At 41.0% G+C, this 22,095-nt stretch overlaps 1 protein-coding gene across 4 annotated transcripts in view; it reads left to right on the top strand.

The window, feature by feature from the left end:
- camkvl (CaM kinase-like vesicle-associated, like) overlaps positions 1–22,095 on the top strand; it is a 57,236-nt gene that overhangs the window by 26,513 nt on the left and 8,628 nt on the right. Inside the window, exons 2-12 of one of the 4 annotated variants that reach the window (XR_005207368.1) lie at positions 9,444–9,550; positions 10,700–10,831; positions 11,790–11,864; positions 12,650–12,788; positions 14,496–14,616; positions 15,224–15,299; positions 15,462–15,598; positions 16,354–16,432; positions 16,522–16,609; positions 17,684–17,692; positions 18,876–20,452. Coding sequence is in view for 3 of the 4 variants with exons in the window: in XM_037773563.1 (XP_037629491.1) it covers positions 9,456–9,550; positions 10,700–10,831; positions 11,790–11,864; positions 12,650–12,788; positions 14,496–14,616; positions 15,224–15,299; positions 15,462–15,598; positions 16,354–16,432; positions 16,522–16,609; positions 17,684–17,692; positions 18,876–20,333 (2,409 nt within the window). In the remaining variant the exon portion in view is untranslated. Of the gene's footprint in view, positions 1–9,443; positions 9,551–10,699; positions 10,832–11,789; positions 11,865–12,649; positions 12,789–14,495; positions 14,617–15,223; positions 15,300–15,461; positions 15,599–16,353; positions 16,433–16,521; positions 16,610–17,683; positions 17,693–18,875; positions 21,517–22,095 lie in introns of those variants that run through there. The other 3 variants (XM_037773566.1, XM_037773563.1, XM_037773564.1) reach the window with 3 other exon arrangements.

The following is a 22,095-nucleotide window of genomic DNA, read 5'->3' as shown; positions in this document are numbered from 1 at the left end:
GCAAATGTAATGGGTATCGATTCAACACACAAACACACACATATAGTCGCCATTACGTGGTATCCACACGTGTTACTCTTAATGAGTTTTGAGTGTGTGTGTGTTTAGAGTGGTAATCCATTCATCCTGTTCCTCACTCTTGCGTCCCGTAGTACACTTGATTCTAACAAGCTGCAGTAATTCCGATAATTGGCCCTTCATCTGCGCCTCCACTTCATCTCTCTCAGTTCTTCTCGTTGCTGTGTATACTCGTCCTCACAACTCTTTAATTTGTCCCACTTTTCACGTCACAGCGTCCTGATAAGACCTGGGACCAACCTCGGGCTACTGCTGCGTGCTCCGCTCAATATCCAACACACTTCATGTCAAAGCAGGCAATGAGCTCAGTAGGAAACGAGTCAACTGATCTCTGTTTAATGCCATTATATTTTTACTCCGGAAAGGCCAAAATGATATTAATGACAAAATGAAAGAGCTTCCAGCTGCGTCTAGAATATTCATTGTGTTATTATTTCCTAATTACACCCGGTGCAATTCTTACATAAGGTTGTGAATCTAATGAAACTTCTCTGAGGAATTTTCAAACCCAAAGCACTACAGATGCTGGGTAAAAAGTCAATTTTGGACATGTTTTTTTTCTCTGTTAAGTAAACCATGGGTGTTCGTCTTGATTGATCAATACGGAACAGGCAGCAACTGTCATGTCTTGTTTTACACGGATGAAGACACACACAAGCAATGGTTATGAAAGTGCAGAGCAAATATGTGGTTATCATTATTGCAACTCTTATTAAAACCTGATTGTAACGGTGGGCTTAATTACCCCTATGAGGGCTTTTTGGACGAAGAAAATATCCTTCCGTTATATTGTAAGCGTGTGTGAGTTTCTCTTAAAGCATCAGTGGGAAGAATTGGAGCAAATATGATTAAAAAAAGTTATTTTCATAAAACGGTCACTATATCCCGACAGTAGTGCATTAGACAGGTAATTGGGGGAAAAAAATCATGAGCTTTTGTGTCCTCCAGTGCTCCTAATAGCATCTGAAAGATTTCACGGATCGCAAGAAAACAACCAATCAGATCCAAGCTGGAGTCTGCCGTCTATTAGCAGCTGTCAATCACTCGCAAACTCCGATCAAACGGTCAAACTAGGCAGCGCTGATCAAATATGAATCAATATTCTGATACTGTAATGCCTATTTCTCCCCTCAAATGTTTTCAGAAACATCTTGCGGTGTACTGTTTAGCTGTAAAATGAGAAAGTTTGTGACCCGGCAGCCATGTTGAGATCAGTTGAGGAAATACCAAGCACCGCCCACCAGCCAGAGCACAGCCAATAGGAACGCTTAATAGGAACACTGTCTCTGAAATGACCTGTGATTGGCCAAAGTCTCCCGTCAGGGGCTAGATTTTTTAAAGCCTGAAGCAGAGTCATGATGAGTTGCAGAGATCTAGTTATCTATCAGTACACTTGAATTACAATATGCTGAAAGGTTATTGTGGAATTGTTGCCCAATGATGCCAAAAACATTCTGTCTACTGCAGGTTTAAATGTATTTATTTCATATACTTGCTCACACATACCGAGATTAATGGTTGTAAAGAGCAGGAATGACAAACATGTCCACAATCTTCCTCTCTGTTATTCGCATTAGTGCAACAGTTAGAACATCAGGGCTTGCCAACATCAGTCATAACCCTTTATGTTGTTCTCCGACTCCCCCCCACCTCGGTGAGAAATTGCCATGATTAAACCTCTCGGACTGGAGCTCTACTAAAATAAGGATGGGCGAGGGCAAAACGATGAGATGAAAGAGGCAGTGAAAGGTGCACGGGAACATTAAAAAAAAAAAAGAACGGGAGATGGCAAGAGAGGCAGGGAAAAGACAAAGAGGCTTTTAAGTGAACTGATCTCGCTGGCTGGTTGAAAGGATAAACACGTTATCCTTGTAGAATCACACACCTGTGATAGGCGGAGTGACATGTCAAACACTAATGAGGGACGGATATATTGAGTGTTTCTTCTCTGTCACGTAAGGACAAGCGTATAGCGACGTGCTCTGAGTTGTATTATGTGTGTGCTTATGTGGAGGTTGCACAGTTGTGTGTAAGTGTGCTTGTATATGTGTGTACCTCAGGTGGTCAGGAGGCCTGTCAAGTCTTGTTCACACAGCCAGAAGTAACCTGAGGTCAGCCACAGCCCCTCACGCTGCTCCGACTCTTCTCCTTGAGGCAACAAACATTGACACGCTTGTTATGTATATTTGATGAACACACACTCACACACATCCAGTTGTTTATCATCCAGTGTCACCTCTCGACAAAGCCAACGCTCTATTGCTTAATCGCGTTGTGCAGACATCAGGATTTGTATCGTGACGATGCTGATAATGACAACGTTGTTGATTTGCAAGCATCGCTGTGCTGCATCTGTACGACAGTGACAAGGCCACGCCGACACACCTAACCCACTTGAGTGACAATAAAGAAACACTTTGCAAAAGAAGCTGCGCACAGCAGTCGGTGAAATATTTACATAACATACATTTCCAATTATTCTCCTCTTTCTGTAATGGAGGCGCACCAAAAAGCTCAAACTAGTCACGGCAGCTTGTCACACACTGTAATAGACTGCTTTTTCTTTTCTCTTTCCTTTTTTTTTTCCTGCATGTAGTTGCACTGAGCACGGGCTTAATAGGATAGGATGGCTAAAGAGATGAGTGCCAGTAAATAGCAGATTTTCTGAGAATAACCTTGACGCTGAGCACCTCTGAAACACTTCCCCTCTGAGCTGATGAAAAGAGATTCTATTCCATTTATTTCATTTTTGAGCCTCGCTGCAGCCTAAACACAACACTTGTGAACAAGCGCACAGACACACTCACTCGCACGCACAGAGCTGCACAAGCAATTCGATTTAAGGTGCTGAAGATAAAGTGTGATGTCTCGGTGTGCCTTCACACCTGAGTGTGTGTGTGCTAATGGTCGTGCATTTCAAAGGTTTGAGGAAAATGTACAACAAACCATGCAACCCTCAATACTTCTTTATTTTTGTGTTGCATAACATCATTCCTATACGCCCTTAATTCAAAAGCATTTACACATATTTTTATTCCAATTATATGAGTTAAAAAAAGTGTATAGATCCATTAGATATTTGTCATTTCAGTTTTGTTTCATCATGTCAGAGTGACCAGTTGTCGGGACCACTTTTGACACTCAATAGCAATATGAGCAGAATTTGATTTTGGAGCATCCTGACATGTTACTTAATGTGTCTCAGCATGATCGGATGAGAGCCACGATAAAGGGACAAGTATAATCAATTCCTGTGATGACAAAATAGGTAACTAGACACTCCTTTTTTTCCATGTTTTTGTGTATAAGTGACAAACATTTCTGAAATTGGTCCAGTATTGAGGGAGAATGCTGTAACCGGCAGCTGCGAGGGCAAGTGAGCAGAGTCAATGCAACATTATGATCAATGTGTTAAATTTGCTTGTTTTCGCCATGACAGGCTCAGAATGTTATTATAAGTGTCTGACAACAATATGGAAAGGATCCTACAGAGAAATTAAATGTTTTTCTTACCTTTCACTTGATCTGGTTTGTCTTTTATTGTGTTCAAGTCTGATTGTGAAATCTGAATATCTGTATGCTCTGACTCTAATAAACACAGGCAGCCATTGAATTCAAAGACCTCATCCACATAGTGATTCAGCCCTGACATTGAAAAGATAACACTAAGCTACGCTTTCTGTACTCTAACACAACAAACTCTGCCCAGCCGGCCAGCACGCTAAATTACGAATACTGTTATGGCAAAGGCATGACCCATACTCTGCCTCTAATTGGCTAGTGCTCGCTGCCTTCATTGTTTGGATTGGTTAGGTTTAGGTATGAGGAGTGAGATTGGTTTGGGTTAGGGTAAGAATATCATGGTACACCAATCAGAGGCAGAGTAGGGCTGGTCATGCCTTCGTTATAACAGGATTCACAATATCGTGGCTGGCACTCACAGTTTCTTGCGAGATTCCAGAGCAAGATTTCTTCTTGAGCAAGACTCTTTCCAAAATGTCAGACACTTATAATAACATCAAAGCCTGTCGTGGCAGAAACAAGTACTTTTAGTGGACGTAAATGACGGTGCCAGCTTGCCCCAATAGGATTACATTGCAGCCTGGGAGCATCTGCCATGAGCAGCTGCTGTTTACAGTCTACAATACTGGACCAATTTCAGAAATTGTTGTCTTTATTAGACAGTTAGACACAAAAACATGAGAAAATAAGGTCCAGGTGGAAAAATACCGAACTTTTCCTTTAAATGGGATGACAAAATGCAAGAAAGTATGGTGAAAACCCCAATGAGCCGCCTTGAAAATGAGATGATAGATCTCAAGGGGTTTATCCTGAAACGATAAATTTGACAGAGCACTAAAAATACTTCATAATTTCACAAATTAATATAATCAGAGTCACAATACCTGATCGACTAGTGGCAGTTTCACTACATACAAACAATGAGGATGAATGAAACATCTGGATGTCCCGTCATCTTTGCGTGGCACGAACGTGTGGATAGTTTTGGATTGTAGCTTTAAACAGATGAAAAATAGGTATGCATGAGATGTATGACTGCAGAAATTATTGAATAGTTTTTGAAAACATTAATAATTACTGCCACTGAACTGTCAAAGCATCCAGAAAGCAGCACCCAGTTTTAGTGATTCAAAGCAGCACCTGCTGCTGAGAGATCAGTGGAGGTGTCACCGAGTGTGGCTGAAATGTTGCATTGTACTTCAATGCTTTCATTTTTAACTCTGATATTTTGCTACCTTCACCCACATAGCAGATATTCAGAATGCGTGCTGTGAATTTGTTTTGCAGAGAGGTTGCCCTGACTGTCAGCATGCTTTCTGACTTTGGGGACAGCCCTTAAAAATGAGTCACACAACACATTATCCCACATAGCCTGTTGGCACATGCCCACATGCACCCACACACACACACAGACACATTCACCTGTGCAAACATTCACACGCACATAGTTGTGAAGCTGTGAGGTTGAGAGGTACTCTCAATCTGCCTCTGCACTTCTGTGTTTTACACTTTGTTCTCTTTTCTCTGTCTTTTTCACAGTGTACCCTTCTCCTTGCCTTTCTGTTCCCATCGTTTCTCACCTCTTTCCTCCTCATCGCCCGTCTTTCCCTCTCTTCCCTTCTCATCTCCTTTCTTCTCATATCCTCCCATATCGCCTCCTACTCTCTGTTAACTTCAAGGTTTCGTACTGACTCAGTATTCTGCAGGTACGGTGTTTTAAAGGCTTCTGAGTTTTTAGGGCGAGAAACAATCACCGGCAGTGACACAAGAGGAGAAGGACAAACATATAGCCTCTCTAAAGGAGAGGACAGACCATAAATACCTTCACACCTAGAATACGAACACTTTATGAAGAGCTAGCCTTTTTTTTATTAATATTTAAAAGGGAAGAGCATCACTTTAAAGGTGCAATGTGTAAGATATGGCCTTTTGTTTCAAGTTTTAGTTTAATTATCAAGAGAATGTGAAGAAGTTTAAGTGTTGAAGTTGTGTCAAATACGTCTATGTATTCATTCTATTGAAAGTTGCTCAGTAGCGCATGAAGACAAAATGGCTCAACTTCCACCTGGAAAAGTACCCGGATCTTGGGCACTGGAACATGCGCAGTGGCGTCCGCTCGGTCACATGACTCGGTCACGGGGTACCAACGTCACGCTGTCGTCACGGCTTGCGCTCCAGCCTCGGTCTGGGTCACATTCACATGAACGGAGGAAGGGAAATAATTCTGGATTCCGCTATTAGTGCGTTTTACAACTTTTAAAACCTAATGATTTAAATAAGGGCTATTAGAATGTTCGTTACAGATGTCTCTTTCCCAATGTTAGTCTATGGGGAAAAGTCTTTCCCAATGGCATCACATGATGGACACAGAAGTTGCAGTACCGCCGTTTGGCCACTACAAAAGTTGGGATCAGCGACCGGCACTCTTCCTGGGGGCTTAGGTTTAACCCCTTTTAACGGATGCAACAGAAAGTTTGCTGTTGTTTTTCCACTTGACTTTTTTCGTTAACTTGCTTTCTTCCCTTCCGTTTCTCTTCTTGTGCATTGATTTGTTTAAACTGAACAGCCAATCAGAGTGATTTCTCTCACCAATGGGCTCCGCCGCTGATTCAACATGCTGATTCGGTCAAAAAACCTCAGACACGGGCAGACTAGAGCCGACCGCGCGGGACACACCGCAAAAACTAGGCCGACAGACGCTCACGACTGCCCCAAATTGCCCAATGGCCGACCGTCGGCTTGGTATGTCATGACACACTGCACCTTTAAGTTTCGACTAAAGTTAAACTTGACTCTGGAGAACCAGGAGGAAAAATTGCCAAAAAAGCTGATCCCTGTGTGCAAATTTAAAGAGATACACTCACAGATTTTTGTACTAGTGCCCAGTAGCTCCAGCAAATCCCCAACCGTGTTCCCAGGTCACTGCTCATATTTTGAACATCAGCTGTGGTCTGTGCTGAGCTTTGAAACATCAACAGTGGAGATTTGGGAATTTGGGGGTGCTCTAACAAAATCAGGGAGAGTATCTCTAAAGTTAGAGAAAGTATGTTGGCCAGCAGGGACGGAGTTTTAAAGCAGGCAAAAGACTAAAAACTGTGTAGAACCACAGGGCTCAAAAGTTATTGGCAAGCTATATGCTGACATTTGTTGCTTGGCAGTTGTTACTATATTTCAGCGGGGACGCTCTGTTCCCACAGGGATGGAGGCGCTCCATTCACATCAAGCCAGCATCACCTTCACCGTCCTGGACCTTGTCATTGGAATGTTGTTGCGCTTACATAATCTTCTGGCATAAAACTAGGCCTTTTTCAATCCACCGCTAAACTCCCCTCGGTCTCACTGGGGCATTATGCTCACACAAGGACGCACATATGGACATACACACACACCCTTCTGCTCAAACTCATATCTGCACGTGACATATCCACATCAACCTTTGCACTTTGCACAGACTCACATGCACGCACGCACATACACACAAACGAGTGTATCGCAGCGCTCTGGATTAGGGGTACAGATTAGAGATTAGGGCCAGCACTGGGATTACACAGTACTCTCCGGCCCCGCCTCCGCCATCATAGATCAGAAGCACCTCTGTCCCTATCATCTACACTGGTGATGCTACACACACACACAGTTAGAAAGAGAGAGTGAGGATTTTACATCACTGCTATTCATTCCTTAATCCTAAATTAGCAACCGCAAAAATGTCATTACCTCTGAGGATTTCTATTGTCTCTCTCTGTTCATCATATTCTCTGTTTTTCCCAGTTTCTTTCTTTCTCCGTCTCTCTCCCTCACTTACACACAATCCCGTTCCCTCCTATCACATATCTCCTGACTTAGTCAATTCCATGGATTTTTCTTGATGTGGTCCCAAACCCCCTGACACAGATAGGAGATAAACTGGAGGTAGGAATCTCCGCTAAGGGAAAGTCGAGAGAAATTAATTATCCAACAGGGATGGGTTTTGTCAGGTATTTAGGAGAGGAGAAGGATGGATGGCGGAAGCTTCCAGGGAATCTGTGTCCTACAGTAGATGGAGTGTTAAAGGATGTGGGTGAGGATTGCCTGAGGACTGTGGTGAGATGGTATATCGATTGCTGATTCACTTTCTAGATCCTTGATTTTCTACCTGGGCGTTTGGGACCTCCTGTGGGGTCATAAGCTATTTTAGGGCGGACATGAAAAGAAGAATGGGAAGGTGAAATACGTATATACAGTATATATACAGTATATATATACTGTACGTAATCATTGGAATAGATGTTGGTTTCTTTCCCTTGCGAAGTGCATTTTTCTGGTGCAATGCTAACAGTGAGAGTTAAAGATGAAGTGAAAGGAGGAATTAAACATTTTATGTAGATGAACATTTACATAAAAAAATACATCCACAGAGTTTGTAGAATGGTGCCAAATAAAAATGTCTTTTTCCTAAAAACAATTGGTATGATTGTGAATTTATCACTTTAGAAAAATGTACGGGTCCAAAATGAATGTTTTGTTTATCTCTGTGGAAGATATCTGAGTTTTGGTTTCCACTTCATTTAACAACGTTGGTATCATGTGGTATCTCTTTGTCGTCAGCAATCAGGTTGCCAGTTAGTGTGGAAAACAAGACTCGGTCAAAACCGAGTATATGTCTGGACCGTGTATGGTCAGTCTGTGAATTTGTGGCTAAATTGTTACACAAATAGTCAGTGGTCCAGTCTGTAATGTAAAATGCAGCGGTACATGTCCACTAGGTCCGGCGAGGACACTAGGGGACGCGTTGCTCCACTCAACTGGCCGTTCAAGCGGTGACGCCCTATTTTCTACTCAAACAACATGGTAGCCTGTTTGTAAAATTTCTGTTACTCTGTCTAAACAATCCACCAAAATCTACTTCTGAAAACAGACTATACCACTGTTGAATCTCATTTAATTTAAAAACTAGATTGCCTAGTTTGACAGCTTGGTCCAAGTTTCATGAGCCGGAGGCGTCGCGCTGGACGGGCTCATTTGCATAAAGGAATGTTCCTTCCAGTCAGTCAGTCACTCAGTGACAGACTTTTGCATTTGTAGGGTTGGCCCTCTGCGGTCCAGCCAAAAACTGTTTGAGATTGACAGTAAGTGTCTGGCAACCACTTGTTGTGAAGTGAATGCACTGGAATGGGGGAGGGAGAGTGTGGCATCTAGTGGCGGAATGTTATCAATGTTATCAATAGCGCCTTTAAAAGTCATTCACAGCCAGTTTAAAAGGTCATGAACTACTGATCTTGATCAAAAGGCAAATCCAACACACACATACACACACATACACACACACAAGAAGACCACAAACAGAAATCTAATTTTCCTGTCATTTAAACTCTCAACATTACTCGGGGCACCAGCGATTGCTGAAGAAGCCAGCTGCTTTAGGGACGCAGGGATACTGCCCTTTATGAGTAAAGTTTAACTTGAACTTGACAGACGTTGCACAGAATCTGCAGACTTTAGCAGAGTAGAGAGAAGCTTAGTGGGTAGCTTAGTATCTGTTGACAAGGCTGGCACGCAACCAGGCTGCCAGAAGCGTTAGCATCCAGATTCGTTCAGAAATGGACTTGGCTGCATCTGCGCTTCTCCAATGTACTGTATTATTTTCAAGGCTAATAGTAACTCCCTTGGTGTGTCTGACTTCCACCACTGGAGGCTTTCATAATGTTTCATCAGTACCTCTTTTCCTCTTTAACATGCTTCTCCATGCTGCTCCGCAATCCCTTTATCTGTCTGTTACCTAAAGGTGTCATCAAAATAATTCATGCTTCACTTCCTCCCTTTGTAGTGCAACGTTTGAAATGTATTTTTTCTTCGTTTCTTAGGTGAATGCCGTCATGCCATTTGGGTGCCTTGCCCTGCGAGATGGGCGGAATTACGATAGCATGTCTGATGTCACGGACAAATATGAGATTGGACAGGTCCTCCGAGCGTAAGTACCATTAAGCTTTATGCATCCCCCCACCTCTCCCATGTACAATTCATGGACACATTCCAGTATTCCCAAATGGCCTTTATTCTCCTCATGAATTATTTCAAATTGGATCATTTTCCCTGCAGATTTGGTTTGGCATATCAAACAGTTTCACTGAGGAAATGACAGAAGGTAATAGCATGAGGCTAGTGTGTAACAGACTTACGAGACACATTTTTCAAAATTTTTAGCCAACCAATTGTCTGTATATTTTTGATCATGACAGTTCATGAAACACACTGCTGGAAGTCTGCAATTTATTCGGTTTAAATATTCTTTGTCATGCCGAAAAAGAGTCTTTTGGACGTATTTTCAAAGAGCTGTGAAAAATCACTGCTGCTTGACTGGCCGGATACTGAAAGTTTTCTTCTCGTGAACACCTCTCATTGACACACTGAATACACACACACACACACACACACACACACACACACACACACACACACTCATACCAATCAGTGTACGAGGCCATATGGCAACATCAGCATCTGGCCTCAGAGATTTCTGCTCATCTTTTATATAACACACACACACACACACACACACAAACATTAACTCGGAATTTACACTGAACTCTTTGAGTGTCAGTTTCAATAATGTTCAATTTTATTAGAATGAATAAAAAAAAAATGCATTTTTAAATATTTGAATGTTTATGACTTTTCATAAATGGTCTACATATACAAAGAAAGAAAGAAAGAAAGAAAGAGAACGCTCCATTGAATTTTCTCTGGTAGTATTTACAGTATTGGGCATGAAAGATTTAATGTGAAATGTGTACATTAATTTTACATCACACAGCTTCTGGCTGAATCACTGTATAACCCAAAGGCTCCAAATCAGATGATGCCCAGCTCATGGCAGCGATAGACTATATTTGTTATTTATGACCCTTTTAACCTCAATGACTCTACCTAATTAAATTCTTTCACTGTATTTCACCAAAACATCTTTGCCTCCCTATTGTGCTGTGTGTCTCTCAGATGGGAACATCAACATCCATTTACATTTTTTCTAAAAGCACTTTGTGCTCTAACATTATATTTACTTTCTCTGCCTTTCCCGGTCTGTCTGTCTTTCTATTTTGTTTTTCTTCTCCTTGCGTAGGAAGGAGTTTTGCGAGCTGTGCCTGGCTAAGGACAGACAGACAGACAAGGTGTTCGTCTGCAAGAAGTTCCTCAAGAAAGACGGAAGGAAAGTCCGCAAGGCTGCCAAGAACGAAATCATGATCCTGAAATTGTACGCGGTCGGTCTGTGGACAGATGGATGTATGATGGAGAGAGGCGGAGAGAGGGAGCATGAGAGAATGAGTCGTTATTTGACATTTCTGTTCACAGTCACATAATCCATGCAATAACCCCGGTTAATAACTTCTGCTTCGCACTGTTTTTGAAGTAAAGTCTAAAGAGGGTTACGCCTACACAATCTTGTTTAAGCATATAAGGATATTGAAAAGCCAGCAAATGGTTAGCACCCTTCAACTGCATGTTTGACTCTTCATTGTCGATCAATCGATTAGTTAATTGGTCTATGAAATGTCAGAAAATGGTGAAAAATGTTGATCAGTGTTTCCCAAAGCCCAAGATGACATCCTCAAATGTCTTGTTTTGTCCACAATTCGAAGATATTCAGTTTACTGTCAATGAGAAGTAAAGAAACCAGAAAATATTCACATTTAACAAGCTGGAATCAGAGAATTTTGAATTTTTTTTCTCTTAAAAAATTACTCAAACCAATTAATCAATTATCAAAATTGTTGGCGATTAATTTCATAGTTGACTATATATATATATTTGTCTTTCAGCCAGGTGAAACACAGTACACACACAGATTTAAACTTATGATAAAAATCCATAAATGAAACTTTAAAAGCTTTAACTTTATTTCAGTCATCACATACAAACATGAAATTTGACCTCTGCATTTAAGAGGCGGAGAGAGATGGAGCATGAGAGAATGATTCGTTATTTGACATTTCTGTTCATATTTCCAGTCACACAATCCATGCAATAACCCTGGTTAATAACTTGTGCTTTGCACTGTTTTTGAAGTGTCTACAGAGGGTTACGCGCACACAATCTTGTTTAAGTATATAAGGATATTGAAAAGCCAGAGAATGGTTAGCACCCTTCAACTGCGTGTATGACTCTTCACCGTTGTGAGGTTATAGTCTGTGACTTCTTCTCGCTTGTCCCAGGGTCAACCATCCAAACATCCTTCAGCTGATAGACACATTCGAGACCCGGAAAGAATACCTCATCATCCAGGAACTGTGAGTATTTCTTTCACTATTTATCTTCCTTGTGTAAGCATCCCCGACAAAGTGTGCTTAAGTGTGTATGTCTTAATTGTCTGTGCACCTTAACACGCACACAAATCCATCAGCCAGAGGGTAAGGGGTTGAGTCTACCCTCTTATTACTGTGTGCTCTGTTGCTCCCCTCAGCAACAGAGGAAGGTGTTAGATTTTATGAGGTATTGGCTCTCAGTAACACTCAACATTACTCAGTGCTCCTGAAGCACTGCTTTGTCATAATGGGGGTCTCTACAGAGCGCTCGGGATCGATACGTCAGAGCGGGCGTCACTTTTTTAACATTTGCAACTTTATTTTGAAAGCAATAACATTGATTGGAGCTGAGTGGACACATTATTTCCCTTCTGTTACTGTGATAAAGACAGACATGTGCGTGTCTGTTTATTATGAGCTTGTGTCTGTTCACAGCTCACCATGTTTGTCCAGCCAATAGTCCTCCTGCTGAGGGCGATACGTGATGATCACACCCATCATTTATACTACACTCTCCGAAGCTAACCAAGTCTTTTAGAGTAATGACCAATACTCTGATTTTTAATTGCTCAGCGGTGCTATAGCTTCAGGCCAGTAGAAGCAGATTGCCTTACTAATGTACAAAAAAAAAACAAGAGCACAAGGCTTTTGATAACTGTGTTACTCAGAGCTTAAAGTTAATTATTTGGTTGCAACATGTGGCACCAACTTGCGTTCATTTTAATAAGTATATATGGCTGATGCTTTTGTGTTTTTTTGACCGCATGCAGTGCCACAGGAGGAGATGTATTCGACTGGATTCTGGACCAAGGGAATTACACAGAGAGAGACGCATCCAATGTCATCAGACAGGTCTTGGAGGCTGTGGCGTACTTACACTCCCTCAACATAGTTCACAGGAACCTGAAGGTACACGCTCACTTCCTCTCTCTCTCTCCCCACATTGTGCTCATGTTTGGTGAGTGTCATTACAATAAAAAACAGATATAAAAAGACCGGTGACTCGCCTCTAAACATACAGGAAGAAATATAACAAAAAGATTTGTGGAGTGAATGGCACCTCTTCGCCATCACATCACACCAGAGGGGCAATTTCCATTGTATAGTCAGCAGAATCTCTTTGGAGAAACATAAAAGCATTGCACTGCCATCTCAGTTAATGACTCAACATTTGATAACCTTTTTAGCAAGGGAGTAAACACGGTCTTCATGGCTTAATGCAATCTCTAGTGATACGCACGCAGACAGATTCATATCTTTAGCCCCCATTACCAACCCATTAGGATGAAATTACAGGATGTCTTGGGCTTCAGACTCCCCCTACTGGTAGAAGCTGGATTTAGTCTATATGGTCTGGACTCATTTATCCTGTGAACCCATGAAACTGAATGAAAATGGCGTTTTCAGATCAGCGCAGAAACAGAAATGAATTCATAAAGGTGAGCCAATATGCTTCCTTTAATCAACAGGTGTGTTTCTGTTCATTTTTGTTGCTTTATCTGCCTTGAAATGACATATGATTATTTTTTAAAGACACATTATACAAGCTTGACATGTAAAACCAAAAGTGTGAATCAATTTGGCCGCACTACAAGATATAAAACGCACACATGTCAGAAAATGGGGAAAAAATGTTAATCAGTGTTTCCCAAAGCCCAAGATGACGTCCTCAAATGTCTTGTTTTGTCCACAATTCAAAGATATTCAGTTTACTGTCAGAGAGGAGGAAAGAAACCAGAAAATATTTACATTTAACACATTCATATAAATATCCATCCATCCATCTTCAACCGCTTATCCGGGATTGGGTCGCGGGGGCAACAGCTCATATATATATACATATATATATTTGTGTGTGTGTGTGTGTGTGTGTGTGTGTGTGTGTGTTTGTCACAGTACGTACACAGATTTAAACATATGATAAAAATCCATAAATTACACTTTAAAAACGTTGACTTTATTTCAGTCATCACATACATTATGCGCATCACATACCTTATGCGCATCACATACATTATGCATTATGCGTTTAACCCATCCAGAGCATTAGGAGCAGTGGGCTGCTGTAAAGGGTTCAGAGTCTCGCTCAAGGACACATTGACATGCGGACAGTGAGGATTGAACCGCCAACCTTTTAATTACATAATAAAATATATATTAAACATAAGCTGAAATCCCCCACGCATGCTCTCTTAAAACAATATATATTTATCAGCAGTAACATAACATAAAAACTGGAGTACATCCAGATCCAGCCATCATCATCCCACCCAATCCCTAATGGTTTAAACAGCATCACCCACTAGTATTATATGAAAGACTAATAATCAACTGACTCATCTTGAGCATTTAACAGTTTCATGGCAATGATTGTTCTGTTGTCACCTGTCAAGCGATTGCTAAGTGGCCTAATAATAGAAAAGGTAATTGTTGAGTCATCAGCCCAAACCAGTTGAGCTTTTGAAGTGAGATTTTTTACAGGTTTCAATGGCATTAACATTTACTGTCTGCTGATTATCAATTCCCATATATTTGTAGCACTCGATCAATTCAATAGTGTGTAGGCCTTCAATGTATTTGTATAAGAATACTTAATTCTCTCCCTCTTTGTTTTAGCTGGAAAACCTGATGTACTACACAGAAAACAACCACAACAAAGTAGTTCTGCGAGATTTCTACCTGTCCAGGTTTGAGAACGGCCCCATCACGGAGCCCTGTGGAACACCAGAGTACCTGGGTAGGATGCTCTCTGTCGTTCTGGTTTTATATATAACTTAACTTGTCTGTGTTTCTCCGTCTCGTCTCTCATCCACTCATACGTCCTTCCATTGGCTTTACCTCCTGTTTGTGAATACAAGCCTGCGGGCATACTTTACCTTTTTGATGTCTTTACTTTCTTGTGCTTTTTGAAGATCAGAATCTGTCAGAGATAAACAGTTATAGTGAAATAAAACAGTCATGAAACCCAGTGAAACACGTACACAGAATTGAAAGTGCCTAACTCTCGCCCTCCTCCCACTCCTCCTCTCTTTTCATATCCTCTCATCTCTCTCTCTCTGAGGTTTATGCGAGGGCAACTTGGAGTGCAGAACTGTGCTTTGGCCTTGTTCTCTCCAGTGAAATGTCAGGAGAGTTATTCATAGTCATTCAGTTGAGTAATTAGACAAATAAATAAGAAAAGGGAACAGAGGCCCCGACGGGAAAAGGAATGTGAAGTAGTGAGTTGTTGTCTCTGCAGAGTGGAATTATGAATGCAGTGCGATGGTTTATGAATGAAAAGCCGGCCATTGGAATCTCTCTCCTTCTCTGTCTCTATATCTGCTCTTCTCTTTGCTGTCTCTCAGCTCCTGAAGTGGTGGCTCGTCACCGATATGGTCGTCCTGTGGACTGCTGGGCTGTGGGTGTCATTATGTTCATACTGTGAGTCTCCATCAGCAAATAATTAAACAAGCAGGCCAATGCAAACTGAGCTGCATGTACAATTTCAGCTCAATAGTTGGATATTTCCAGGAGTTATTTGCATGGTTTCAAAATGATGTCCCTTCCTCTGTCTCTTCATGTATGTTCCCCCTTTTTTTGCAGCTTATCAGGTAACCCTCCTTTTTATGATGAGACAGAGGAGGAGAACACAGATCTACATAATCGCATCATCTTCTGTCGCATTGTTGCCGGTGACTTTGAGTTTGATTCTCCATACTGGGATGACATTTCACCTGCAGGTACATAGCTCTACCACACGGTGGCAATAAATACACAGTTGGATTTTCAATGGCATGAAGCATTGGACGTGTCAGTCAGGAAAAAAGTCTATTTGTCCATCAGTTGCCAAAATTTAAAGGAGCTATAAGTAAGAGATTTAATGTCACATAATTCAAAATGACTTTCTTATATCTAATGTATATCATTTAGATTCTCTGTTTTAAGAAAAAAAAACTACATATTGATATTTTCCTAAGGTCTTACCATTTTAATAGGCTACTCTATCAAAAAGTAAGCACAACTACAAGCCAAGTATACTTTTCTGTAGGCCTGTAAGGCAAGAATACTTAATTATACTTTTCTTAAGTATATCTCGATCAAAGTATTAAGTACAAGTAGGCCTATAAGCCAAGTATACTTAGACTTTTCTGTATACTTATCAGTATAAGCCAAGTATACTTAGACTTTTTTGTCAACTTGTCAGTATAAGCCAAGTATACTTAGACTTTTTTGTCTACTTGTCAGTATAAGCCAAGTATACTTAGACTTTTCTGTATACTTGTCAGTATAAGCCAAGTATACTTAGACTTTTTTGTCAACTTGTCAGTATAAGCCAAGTATACTTAGACTTTTCTGTATACTTGTCGGTATAAGCCAAGTATACTTATACTCTATTATTTTAAGTTTAAAAGAAGTATACTAATGGCACACTTGAATAAACGTATTTTCGGTAAGGGTGAAGCCACTTAAATGTACCTTTTATCTTCATTGTCAGCTAAGGAGCTCGTCTGTCGACTCATGGAGGTGGACCAGATGCTGAGAATCACTGCGCAGGATGCACTTTGGCATGAATGGTAATTGCGTGCGCATAATCACAAGGTCACAAACATTTTTGGCACACATCAACAGGGTTTGTACTCACTTTTTCTGTCACCTGTGCCAGGATTGCGGGGAATGGTGCATCAGAGAAGAACCTAAAGGATGGCGTGTGTGCCCAGTTTGAGAAGAACTTTGCAAAGGCCAAGTGGCGGGTATGAACTCACTCTCACTCTCTTTCTGTAGCAGTAAATGGAGTTGGTGTTGAAATAGCCAAGTAAGCAGCGCAGGAACAGGAGGGGAAACAAGATGAAGGCTAGGGCCAATAATAAAGATGACCACAGTGAAAATGAAACCAATGATTATGATAGTTGGTCTGTTTGTACTGCCCTTACAAAAAAGAAGTATACTTCGAGTTTATTTTATGAAGTAAACTTAAGTATACTTTAAGTATATTCCCAAGTATACTTTACGTAATAAGTATACTAATATCAATGTACTAGTAGTATACTTGTAAGTATACTACTACTACTAAGTATACTTTTAAGTATTCTATGTCAATACTTCTTAGGACTAAATTGGCCCACTTTTTAGTTTATAAAAGCATACTTTTAAGTGTACTTTAAGTTTAAGAATATTAATCTTTGAGCACAACTAGTTTACATCTACAGTAAGTTGTATTTTGTAACGCAACTATACTATGTAGTGAACTATACTTCAAGTCGACTTGTAGGTACTGTATACTCTTAGATTACTAGTTATGTACTTGTAGCCCACTTTAGTTTATGAAAGTAGACTTTGAAGTATACTCTCAGTAAACTACTAGTTTAATAGTTTTTACTGCAAGTATACTTGTAAGTTTTCTTAAGTGAACTTATAGTACTTAGCCAAATTAACTCATACTTTTCTGTATACTTTTCATTATAAGCCAAGTTGGACTTTTTTGTATACTTGTCTATATATAAGTAGTATATATTCAGTATAAGCCAAGTAAATAAAAGTAAATTTATACATAAAAAAGAAAAAAATCTGAAAGCATACTCTTTTATTTTAAGTTTAAAAGAAGTATACACACTTGAATAAACTTAATTTTTTGTAAGGGTGTTGCTCAGCATGCAACTCTGCAGAGGTGTGTTTTAAATTTGCAATTGCTATGGTGGTGGTCATGAGGATGTCCTGGGAGTGTGAATGCTGAAGACCAAGAGAGAGGAAGTCGAAATGGCGGTGCTGACCTAACAGCATGAGTAACAGTTATAACCCTCTTCTCTCTTTCCCCATGTGGTTCCAAGGAGTTGAAGGTATTGTAGTTCATCATGAGGGAGAGTGTAAGGACAGAGCATGGGCAGAAACTCACCTACTGTCTGACATGATTCAATAAGAAAACATCTTCATAATGGCTGATCATCTTGAATTAAAAAGAGGTTTCTATTGGCTATAATACACGACCAATCGGGAAACACTTCCGGTTAAACCTCAGTCAGTCCTTGAGATGTATTGACCATGTTTGGGCTGGTGAAACTCTCCTCAGAAGCTCTGCTCCTGCCCACTGTCACTCCTGTCCTGTCCCAGAAGAGATCCATCCACTCTGCCCCACTTTTCTTCATTGGATTAAGACCCAGATGTTCAAAGTGGCCCGCTCTTCTCCTTTCTTACTCCTCATCTGCACTATATGAACCCAGATTGGTAAAAACAAAGATCATGATCAGCAACAGGGAAGAGGGTTTGCTCATATGTGTGTAGATAAGGAGAGGGAGAAATGGAAAGGATATAAGGGATATAGGCCACTGTGGACTGTTAAACCGCAGTGATGTGAACTATAAGGCCCTCTGTCATTCCTCTTACGTGAATCCTGGCTCATTGCCCCATACTGTACCTCAGTGTTACATTCAAGTCATACTTGAAGCTGTACAGAGGCTTCTCAGTTAAGCCATGTTGTGTTCAGTGGCATTTCTGTGTCCAAATGGCTTTTCACTTCCGGAGAATCAATTCCCTGGTTTAGAAACAACTTCTAAGCTCACACATTTTCCCTAACTCCTTAAGTGTTTGTAGATCGAAAGGAGTCAGATGGGTGTAAGAGTGAAGGAGAAGGAGATTTACACTTATCTGTTCACTCTCCTTTTCCAGACAAGCAGTCAAGGAGTGGTGAGTGGAGAGAGTGAGTCTTGAGATTGATTTAAACCAGGGTTCAATATGTCATAGCCTCCTGGAAGTAAACAATCTTACTGCACTGTCACTTCACACCAATAACATCTCAACGCTCAGTATGATGATGCTAAATCATGGTGTCGTGACAGGCTTTTTGTCAAATGCTTGTCTTCGAAGCTTATGCTTTACCATAACCAACTATAGTATCAAAAAAAAAAGTTTTCTTTTAGGGGAACAAGTCAATTTGGGTGTTAATGAAAAAAGCAGCAGAAATTAATTAAATTCTCTTTACACTGCTATCTTTCTCTCCGTTTTTTGCCTCTGTCTGTTTTGCAGAAAGCGATCCGTGTCACCACCTTCATGCAACGATTGAAGAATTCAGAGGCACTGATTGACAGTTCAGCCGAGGCTCAGGGGAGTGAGGAGGCAGGTGATGGTGAAGGCGGTGTGTCCCAGGGGACAAGTGATGAGGGAGACAAAGGGACAAGTGATGGAGGGGTGACGTCGAGCAGTGTGTCTTTAGAAGTTACTGTTGAAAGTACACCGGTGGGTATGGACCAGGATGAGGGGAGGAGTAAGGTCGGAGAAAAACAGGATGAGGTAAAGATGAGTGTAGGCCCATCAGACGGAACTTCTCCGTCAGATATCCAGGAGACACTCTGTCAGCAAAGCCAACCAAATGCAGTCCCCAAACTCGCACAGGAGGAACCCGATAAGGTCGGTGCGAAGAAAGCAGCAGGTGATGGAACCAGGAAAATAGCTGCCAATTTGGGTCAAAATAAGGTTGTTCCAGAAGCCAAACCGTCACCCGCGATGACGCCTGACCCCTCCAAGCTGTCGGACGGTTCTACAGGCACTGGCCTTGACAAAAAACACGCATCCCCTGATCCCAGCGGCAAACGTAAGATGGCTGCGACGCTCCACGGCCCTCCATCCACAGCCTCACCAGAGAAGAGGCCAGCCGGGCAGAGGGATGACACTGACGGAAGCTGGTGTCAGACACAAATACCTGAGGCAGTGGCAGAGAGGTCAGTGGCGGTCACTCCAGCAATCGGGCCTGGAGCTGTGGCGGATGCAGGACTAGGAGTTAGGTTAAGGGGTGATGCTAGCCCCGTGGGTAGAAGGGATGGTGATGCCAGGACAGCAGACAGATACAGCGCTGAGTTTAGCATAGCGAGGCCAGGTCCTGTGACAGGACAGGGTTGTTATGCAGTAGGCAGCTCTGCTAGTTTGGGCCGTCACTCCGCACCGTACAACCCAGAAGTTGGGACAGTAGGGATGGGGATGGCAGGGAGCTATGGAAGTCCATACAGCTCCCTGTACACAAGTGGAGGAGGGATGTACGGGACTGGGTTACCACATGCAGCAGGCGGGAGCAGCGCCACAAGCGACTGGCAAATGGACAGTGTGATCGAGCAGATAGAAAAGCAAATGGCCGCCGTGCTGGAGAAGATTGAGGGAGACATGCCCTCGCTGCTGGAGCAAATCAGTGACTGCCCCGCTGAGCCAGCACGTGCCAGGAGCACGCATGCCTCGCCTGCCACCTCCCGCGCACGCTCTTCGCAGCACCCCACGACTGCAACCTCGGCCACTCCTCCGCCTCTTCCAACCTCTCCCAGGCCCGCACTGCCATCTCTCCCTCGACTTACCATCCCTCCTCCTTCTTATCCTCCACCTTCCCCACCCACACAATCCTCACCCCAGGCTGCACGAGAGCAGGAAGATACGGATGGACAGAGGGATGCTGCTCGTTCCAGCCAGTCCCCCAGAGCTGGGATGGGTAGGGGGCTATGAAGCAGGTGTCCATGATGCAAATACACAACACCTGGAACACTGGATATATAGTTTAATTTTGAAGGTTTAAAGACTTCTGTCTCACCCAGAAGTATCATCCACTTACTCCCAGAAGAACGGTAACCATGCAATGTTGTTTGGTTGGGCTGTGTTCATATTGAGAATACTGGTTAGAGAGAAAACTCCCTATGGCATTCAAATACTCTAATGACTGGGGGAGTAGTGCAGGCATACTGTATCTCTCTGTGTGACAGCTGCAAAGAGAAAGAGCTCAAAAGTTTGTTTGCATCTCAAATCCAGATTGTGCGCATGAATGCTTACCACACAACCTCCTCGTACTGGAATCCAAGCACTCAGCGCAGTTTGCAAATTATGAATCTACACAAGTAAAAAACGCTTGGCAAAAAATCTCAGCTAATAGTGAGAGTTAACAGTGAGGAAGTGATTTGCATTATTCCCCACAAACTGTAAATACATACAAAGAACTGGGTTCCTAATTCTTGCTCTACTACCATTTGTAAACTTCCTCATAACCAGACTGACATTTACTTTTATTTTTTTTTCAAATCAGTTCACCCAATTTCATTATTTCCATCCCATTACTTTTTATTTATGTAGCTATATAGTGAGGCTGCAAAATCCAAAGCTTGCAGTCAAGGAGTTGTACAGATGTGAAACGGAACTGATCAAGCCTTTCCATCGGCTGCTGGAGATTGAGATTTGTTTTATTATATAGAGTGTATTTAAACTTGAACTGTCACTCAAAGTCTTGTGAGTTGCTCCACACTTGGAAAGCTGTGGAAAAGTTTAAAGATGCAAGATATTGTGTAAAGGCTTTGGAATAACACACACACACACACACACACACACACAAACAAACATTTCCTCTTCGTTTTTCAAAGTTCTCCAAAAGTTTTGCCCAGAAAGTTTGTTTTAATTTTTCTCCTGTTTTGTCGACACATTCATTTGGTATAGCTGCTGTTCATTGGACGGTACTGTCTATATTTGCTCCTTTTTATCATGTAAAAAAAAGTCTTTCTGAAGATCGTTCTGCTTTTGGATCTATGTAACACCAGGTTCTGTGCTTTTCTCCTGAACAAGTCTAGACATCCACTATTCTGTCCCTATGTAAACTGTGCTCTGTTTGCAAGTCTTTCAATAAAAGTAAAAAAAAAAAAAAAAAGCTGGATCTTGAGTTGTTTCGTTGGTTTCAAATTGTTGGACCTTCGATGATAACACTGTATATATATAATAATAATAATAATATACATACAGTATATATAATATAATATATCTATATAAATTATTATATATTATATAATAATAATAATTATTATATATTATATTCAAGATTCAAGATTCAAGATGTTTATTGTCACGCTGGTTGTACAGGTACAAACGTGTGAAATACTTTTTGCTTGGAAGCTCCATTAAAATAATAAGTTATATTACATTTAAATTACAATTACATTTACATTACAATTATAAAAATAAATACTTTGTACAAGGGCATATTAATTATTAATTATTATGATAATTATTATTATTATATTATATTATATTATTATGTTATATTATTATGTATATATATTATTATTATTAATTATTATTATTATAATATAAATGTATTATTATATATTTATATATATATATATATATATATATATATATATATATAATGTAGATGGATTTACAATGGTTTTTAGTGCTAGTGCTGAAAGAACCGTTATCCAATTATTATTATATTATATTATATTATTAT

This window comes from Sebastes umbrosus, chromosome 6 (assembly GCF_015220745.1).
Source record: "Sebastes umbrosus isolate fSebUmb1 chromosome 6, fSebUmb1.pri, whole genome shotgun sequence".
Classification (NCBI taxonomy): Eukaryota; Metazoa; Chordata; class Actinopteri; order Perciformes; family Sebastidae; genus Sebastes; species Sebastes umbrosus.
This window is presented reverse-complemented; position numbering and strand designations above follow the sequence as displayed.